The sequence below is a fragment of the Gossypium hirsutum genome, chromosome A09 (assembly GCF_007990345.1).
Source record: "Gossypium hirsutum isolate 1008001.06 chromosome A09, Gossypium_hirsutum_v2.1, whole genome shotgun sequence".
NCBI classification, from domain to species: domain Eukaryota; kingdom Viridiplantae; phylum Streptophyta; class Magnoliopsida; order Malvales; family Malvaceae; genus Gossypium; species Gossypium hirsutum.
This window is the reverse complement of record NC_053432.1, coordinates 33,512,076-33,520,372: the sequence shown is the minus strand read 5'-3', so window position 1 is coordinate 33,520,372 and position 8,297 is coordinate 33,512,076. Positions and strand designations below refer to the sequence as shown.

The 8,297-nt window shown below is 32.4% G+C and overlaps 2 protein-coding genes across 2 annotated transcripts; one reads left to right on the top strand and one right to left on the bottom strand.

Moving 5' to 3' along the window:
• The first annotated feature begins 3,410 nt into the window (after nucleotides 1–3,410).
• Nucleotides 3,411–3,770, top strand: LOC107934037 (uncharacterized). Its single transcript, XM_016866373.2, has one exon. The coding sequence runs from the start codon at nucleotides 3,411–3,413 to the stop codon at nucleotides 3,768–3,770; it is 360 nt and encodes a 119-aa protein (XP_016721862.1).
• A 2,688-nt stretch (nucleotides 3,771–6,458) lies between these two features.
• LOC107934041 (uncharacterized) lies at nucleotides 6,459–6,906 on the bottom strand. Its single transcript, XM_016866377.2, has one exon. It carries the CDS (start codon nucleotides 6,795–6,797, stop codon nucleotides 6,585–6,587), a length of 213 nt encoding a protein of 70 aa, XP_016721866.1. The 5' UTR covers nucleotides 6,798–6,906; the 3' UTR covers nucleotides 6,459–6,584.
• Between the last annotated feature and the right edge of the window lie 1,391 nt (nucleotides 6,907–8,297).

Here is an 8,297-nt window from a genome sequence, read left to right as displayed (position 1 = left end):
AGGTTCAAACAGGGTTTTCCTCGATCACACATCTTTGTAGCCTTCCACAGAATGTTGGAACCGATACTTGGTAGCATTTCATATTTATCAAATAGGTCACGTAATTTGCATATTACTAAATAATAATCCACAAAGCATAATATTTCATAATAATAATCATCATATCATATAAATAATATTAAATTACTTAAAATAACAATTATGTTACCACATTTACACATGAACTTACATCTCATTTAATATCAAGGCAATAACATTAAATTACACATTGCATTATTAAAAATCATATGAACTTACCTCATATGCGAAAATGGGCATTTTTACCATTTTGTCCACAACCTGATATTTTTCGATTTTAGCTTGAATTTTGATTTTTCCTTTCTTTATCATTTCAAATATAGCCTAATTAGGACTCACATTATTCAAATTAACACAAAATCATATTTTGGAAAATTACAATTTTGCCCCTAAACTTTGTCAAAATTACATTTTGCCCCTAGGCTCGTAAATTAAACTTCATCCTGTTTCCTTATAAACATGCTGATCATTTTTCCCTTCTATAGCAACATCCAATTCGCGCTCTAACATGTACTTATGAACATTAAGTATTTTTACCAATTATGTCGTTTTACTCATTTTCACGTAAAATTGCTTAGTAAAAGTTGTTTAACACAATTTCAGGCTTCATATTCTGGCATAAAACATCAAAATAAATAAATTTCACCTATGGGTATTTTTCCAAATATAAACCCTAGGTTAAATTATTGCCAGAATAAGCTTAACCAAATTATTGGGATTTCAAAAATGTAAAGAACTTTAAAAACGAGGCTAGGGAGCACTTACAATCGAGCTTGGGAGTTTGAACAAACCTTAATCACGGCTGCTGCTGGTAGAAACGGTTGAATGAAGAAGATGATAGCTAGTTTGACTTATTTCCCTTTTTAATTCTTTTAATTATTAGTTTACCAAAATACCCCTAACTTAAAATTATTTTATTACACCCATTTCATGTCTATTTTAGTCCAGCAATTAACCAATGGTCTAATTACCATTTAAGGACCCTCAATTTAAATTTCATAACAGTTGGACACCTCTGGTATGTAGAACTCAAATTTTGCACTTTTTACGATTTAGTCCTTGTGACTAAATTAAGTGCCCGAACGTCAAAATTTTCGAACGAAATTTTCACGAAATTATTCCGTGAAATCGTAGACCATAAAAATATAATAAAAAACAAAATTTTCATCATCGGATTTTTGGTCCTGAAACCACTGTTCTGACTAGGCCCAAAATCAGGGTGTTACAGCCCTCATCCAAGGCTTAATATAAAGAGTGAAATCTATTCTAGACCAACACTAATGCACCTCTACTGAATTTCTCAATAGTCGAATGGCATAATGGGAATTGAGTACTACAACGTTCAGGTGCGTCCAACATATTCCAAATGTTCCCCAGAGTTTGGGGCTGTACACTTAATTAACAAAAGGGGGAAACAAGACAAGAATTGGGCATTAGAACACGAAGAATATATTGTATTTCGATTGTAGTTGGTCGTCCTGACCATAGTAAGGTCGTGTCTGCAACTCAATGATAACCCTGGCACATACTCCCACATAATGGCACCCCCGTAGCTCATTGTACGATGCATCCCAATCTCCGTACAATTGCTCCATAAACATCTGTTTAGCTACCCATACTTTTTGGTATGACACTCGGTACTGAAATCATTTTTTCATTTCAACAATCAGTACTGAAACCGAAACGGTCGGTATGTCCTTCATTGTTGGCATGATGTAGTTCTAGATGGTTTTGGAACCATGTTTGCAGTGATCTTACATCAAACGTATTGAAGTGTATGTGGATCTTCCACTCGCTAATTGCAGCCTTCTACTGACCTCCAACACTAATCTATATACAATGTCAGTTTAGACACGGTGACATTATAGTCAACCGACATATTCATGCTATAGCGCTTAATGGAAAATGTGCAGTCTTCCTTAGTTGCAAATTTTTGGCCTACGAATAACTACTTACGTGCGGAATCTACAGCCAACCGATGAGCATGTAGTATATCGGAGTACTTTGGGAACTCGAATGCATCGCCGCATCAGGATTTATGATTGACATGTGTGCCCCAGGATCATTGCGTATCACAATGCATCGACTCATGTTCCTAACTTAAGACACATTAACATTTCCATCGTCATTTGCACCTTCAGCATCAATATAACTCGGGACCTCATCTAGGTCGAGATCACTATCATCTTCAACTTCGTGATTGGATGGATCATTATTATCATATCCATCATCACCATCCACATCGGTCTCAATCACCACCAGATGTATTTTTATTAAATTTCATTGTTATTTGTTGGTGACATTTAAATATACATCTAACTGTTGTTATCAAAATTACTCTATTGAAATAAACGAATGCAGAAAAATTGATTATCCATATTCACTAAATCTATAAAAAAAAAATCTAAATATGCAATTTTAAAAATATATATATTGCCACAAAAAGTAAAATTAATATCTACTGACATTACGAATTCTTCTCTTTTTCTCTTTTTCTACATAATTTTTTCCTCTTCTATTCTTGTCTTCTAAACCGTTAAAAAATACTAGTTAAATAAGAATTGGTGTGGCCTATAACAAACCCTCCACAGGGTGCCACCTATGACAAAGCCTCCATTGGTGCCGCCTTTCAGGAAGCCTTCACTTAGGTGCCGCCTATCAGACACCCTTCACCCACTGTTACCTGTAGTTTAACCCATTTTACCCGTGTATAGGAGTAGTATATTGGTGCCGCCTATCCACAACACTCCAGCCTTAAAAAATATATATTTATTAAACGGTCAAATGATTGACTATCGAAATCAATGGTGGTGCTACCTCTCCGCCACCTCTATCATACAATTTTCGTAAATAAAGGTAGTGGGATACCATTTTGGTTTTTTATTATAGAAGTAAAAAAAGCCTTGGAAATCCTTTCTTTTATACGGGAAACTTAATTTATATCCTTATTTGCAAGGTAAAATAAAATTTAGTAATAAGTATTTTATTTTAATTAGATAGGATAAATTATAAATTTAAAGCTTAAAAACATTCATTTTAGTTCAATGATTGAGAATATTTTAATTCGCATGTTTGTCATTGACAATGAAAATCCAAAAATTACTTGTTAAGAAAAAATCAAATATAAAAAATATAAACTTTAAAAAATTGAGTAAAAAAAATCCAAATTCAGAAAATCTAATGATAAAAACAAAATTAGAATAAAAACCCATAAGAACCCCAAAATCACTTTTGAAGTGAACCCACTCAATTTCCACCTATTATATATAGCCACCCTATGGGTTGCCATACTGCGCACCATTTGCATAGTTGATATTAAATCAAATAGCAAAATGGAGTCCAACCGGAAGCACCGAGGGTTCATCAAGTCAAAGCTGACGCCGTTCTACAGAGCCGCGAAACCAGCTTTATCGGCGATGCCGTACACCACTAAGGTAAAACCAAACCAGGCTTCTTCTACGACAGCTTCGGTCAGCTTCCACGACTACAAAATTTCGCAACCGAAGCAGGTTTCGTTTTTCGTACCAGCAGCTGATAAGAAGCGAGAAAATTTAAGCCAAATCGACACCTTCTTCGGATTTGCTGGTGATGAAGCTGTTGATATCAAAGCTTCAACTTACATCTCTTCGGTTCAAGAACGTTTCAAGCTTGAAAGAAACTCTGAACAAGTTATGCTCCAAGAAACTCACTAGACAAAACCGGATAAAACGTTGTTGATGAAGCTCTTACTTAGTTTTTGTGCTGAATTAACTTCCAGTACTAGCAATAAAAAACTCCTTGGCCTTTTGCTGGATCCTCCATGATTTTCATTTCGTGTATATAAAGAACAGGGAGGTGTTTTACCGATATTGTAGCCGTAATTTTTTTATGCAGAATTAAGCCTAAATAGAATTGTTTTATCTATGTGCATGTAAGCCAACCCAGGAAACATCTTGCAAAATTCACAACTAATATATTTTGCTTCACGACTCACTCTGATTTATCATGAATATGTAATTTAGTATTTATATGGATGTTGAATATATCTATTTTGATGCACCTTATTTTATCTTAATTTGATTTTTACTAAATATTTCAAAATTTTAAAATTTTCTTAAAGACATGTAAATATGTAAACATAAATTTTCATAAAAATTTCAATATAAAACATAAGAGTTTCTCTATATACAATTTTTATATATTTATCTTTTTAATAGTTATATATAAACGTAAAATGATAATTTTATATAATTATATATATAATGAGTAGAGTGGAGCGAATAAATAATTATTGTAACCATTGTATACATATTATCCAAAACAAAAATTTACTCGTCTGACCTTGCTTCTATTACAAAAATTTCTTTCCATTTTAAACAAATTAATTTAATATCAATTCAATATTCATGAGTGTAATTTTATTTGATTTACTTTGCTTTTGATATAAAATGCATTTCTTGACTACCCTTATATATATTAGTTTTAATAATAAACGCAATGCTCTTAATATCAAATGGTAAGTTTTTTTTAAGGAATCAAATGCTAAGTTAGTTCATTTCTTACCTTGCTTTTGTGCACGCCCGGGACATTAGCATGTGGCAAGGGTTTTTAATGCTCATAGAATTCATATGGGTCCTCTACGACTCTCTCTAAATTTATTTGCTCAATTTGTAAACTTCAGTGCCATTTTTTTTTTGCTAAGCCCGAAAATTAATATTCATGAAAGAGCCCTAAAACAGGGATACGACGAAGGGTTAAATTACCCACAGGAGGCACAAAAACCGTACAAGAGCTAAACAAAGAGAACACCCCTACAACACGAGATCAATCTCGAAACCAACTGCTAAACCACACTCAACAACAAGGCAGGTATCATAAAGGAAACATAAACATGGACAACCACAAAAAGTGGTCAAATGACAGACCAATACAATCAAGTCTCGAAGTTGAACAAAAGACAAAAGAAACTCTCACGATGCCACACTCAACAATCATCACATCTGGACCATGCAGAAACTGCAAAATACCTTCAGTAAAATCTCCAAGCCAATACCGAGACTACGCACCCTCGTAAAGATAAGAACCCAACACTCCAAACTCAAAGAGCAAGACCCATAAACAGGAAAAGACAAAACCAAAAGGAAATGGAACTATCAAGAACATCCTACCTATATGTCCAACCTTAATATATTATCTTCAATATCCATCAAATCCTTAACCGCATCTTCTTCATTTCCAATAATTCTAAGACCCAATTTTTTCCCGAGTTCCAACGTATCCAAAGCCTCATCTCGAAATTTTTTGTTTCGATTTTGGAAATCTAAATCAGAAAAGGACTCATTCGCAAAATTGCCCCCCAACTGACTTAGGCTTCAGAAACCTATTTTTACATTTCCTTCCTCTCTCTTTTATTTTTTATCCAAGATCTGCTAATTAAGATATTTAACATTCCTAGATTTAATTTTGTAGAATTCCTTGCTTAACCGACCTTTGCACTCTACCAGATTGAGCAACTTGACCTTCATACTCGAGATGACGTGGTTTGTATATGGTGTGTTTAAATTTTATTCGCACCATGTGCCCAAGCTTTCCAAGTGGGAAGTGTGCATTTGATTACAATTTAATTTAGATGTTTATTCTAAGTGATATTTAAAACTTAAAAATTGGCATATTGGTCAACAAAGGATCTAATTGATACATTATACTTTAAAGATTCAATTAAAATATTTTGAAATTTTAGATCTTAATTTACAGTTTAGACAATATTTTGAGGTTGTTTGGCACAATTAGCCCTTATTTTGTAATTATTTAGTTTTGAAGATCTCTTTGGCTTTAATGCCGTTTATTCTCCTTGGTTCTTTGGTTTGGTCATCATTTACCGCTTTGTTAGCGTCGTTTCAATGTTGCCTAAGGTTCGGAGGTCGTTCGTTGCTTTTAAGGAACATGTCATGTCCCTTGTAACTCTCCATTACATAATATTCTTCTCTACTTTTTTTATTTTCTTGTAAAATTTCTCGGTGGGAGTTTTCTTATTTGCGTGGACATATCCTTTGTTTTTTACATCTTTGAGGCTGTCCTGAAGCTAAAACAGTTTGTTCTTATGTTCCTTTAAAGAGACATTCGACAGTTTATTTTCATGCCGTTTTTGCTTTGTATACTGGATTCCATTAACCTTGTTTTGTGTTGGAAGTTGTTGAAGCCCAAATTGGGAAAAAAGTTGTGTTTTCTCTTTTAGAAGTTAAGCAAGCATGGGGTGTTTCCAGAATTTTCTGCCAAGAACTCGTTGCTTTATTCTACCAATGGCAACCTCCATGAAAGTAAAAACTGTGTGTAATTTGCTTTGTTCTACCATTTCACTGATTCACCATATCCATACATCAAATATATATAGACGATATAAATAAACGTAAATCACCAAAGATGTTGAGATTTTGAAAAAAAACTAGAACAGTTTTATCTGAAAACCTACAATTTGTAAGGAATAAACATGGAATGGAGCATGATAGCGTTGCCTACTCTTATCTGCTCTAGCCTGAGTAGATGTGAATTCCAATAGCTATCACAAAGATGGTGACTAGGCCAAAGAATATGATTGTGTGAATAAAAATGGAGATGGGGCTGGTCTGAAAGTTTGCAAATTCCACTGGCCTTTTGTTTCCAGGCAACTGACAAAGCAACCCTGGTGTGCACAACACGAACAGCACCGTTGCCACTAACACAGGCCCCCAATCACCCGACATTGCTCTCCTTTTGTTTCTTCAACAGTTTTGAAATTTATGGGTTGGAGTTGAGAAATGCATGAAGGTTTTATAGCAAATTTTTGCTTAAGAAGGCCAAGTCAACCACGATAAAAAGGAGGAAGCAGAGAGAGAGAGACAGGTGGAGAAGGACAAAGGGAAATGAATTTAAGGACAAAGAGAGAAGCAGAAGACAAAGGAAAGGTTCATGACCGGAAGAGGAACTTGGAGTCGACGCTGTTTTGATTGGAAGAAGCCCTTGGACGGCCTATTTTGGCATCAAACCCTGTTGCTTGCTTGAATAAGCGTAAAGAAAACCATTACACAACAGTAAGTTATGTGCTACCACATGTTTAAAAAAAATTAAAATGGTTAATCATGTGATGTCATGTTTTAAAAAATTTAATTAAAAGGACAAGCAGCTGTATTTACTATATTTTTATAGGTTTAATGTAATATTTAATAATTGAATTTAATATTTAAATTTTTTTTTGTCTAATTTGTTATTTGAATTGAATATTTTTCTAGTTTAGTACCTATTTTTTAAATCTAATTTGGAATTTGAACTTGATAGCTTTTTCAAATATAGTATCTAAATTTTTTGTTTGTCAAATTTGCTATATAAACTTGTCAAACTTGTCAAACGTTATATAATTTACCCCGTTATACTAACAATTATATTTTTTTATGAAGCAGCAAAAATAATCAATATGGCATATGACATGAAATTTCTTCTTTTGTATTTTAAATATTCAATTACTTTTAATTTAGTTTAATTTAATTTATCTTAATTTATTTTTAATTGAACACAATGAATTTCTTTTATTTTGATTTTTTTTAAAAATCTTCTTGTTTTCTTTTTCAATATCAATTTGTTAAACATAGTTCAAAGCACAATTTTTTTCACAAAATTCCTTTGATACAGATGATAATATTTGGGGCATTTAGGGCTTTGTGAAAATCAAGTCATGCTTTAAGCAGTTGATCCTTCTTGAATCATTCTTGTCATGAATCATCAATGTAATCTCAACTCACTGAAAAGTACAATTTGAGCATATTATTTAACAAAACAAATGAAACTTCAAATAAATGTAATTGTTTTTTTTCATTAATTTACATGCTATTTGTCACATGATGGTTATACATTAGCTATATTTGTCCACTCGTAAAAAAGCTAACATCATTAGTGTTGGGGTAAATTGTATAACATTTGACAAATTTAGGTACCAAATTGGACAATAAAAGCTTGGATAACAATTAGGAAAAAAATATCAAGTTTAAATATCAAATTAGAAAAAAAAACCTTAAGCATAAAATTAATAAAAAGTGTTCAATTTAAATGCAAAATTGAAAAAAAAATTAAGTATTAAATTAAAAATATAAATTTAAGTACAAAATATTATATTAATTTAAAAAAACGAGTTTCTAATAAGATGTAATTGATATATAACTTTATACATTATATGTGAAATAGAACCCCTTGTTTTTATTTGTTTTTAAAAT

Coding starts and splice junctions, on each gene's coding strand:
- LOC107934037 (XM_016866373.2), top strand. CDS start 3,411: ATGGAGTCCAACCGGAAGCACCGAGGGTTCATCAAGTCAAAGCTGACG.
- LOC107934041 (XM_016866377.2), bottom strand. CDS start 6,797: ATGTCGGGTGATTGGGGGCCTGTGTTAGTGGCAACGGTGCTGTTCGTG.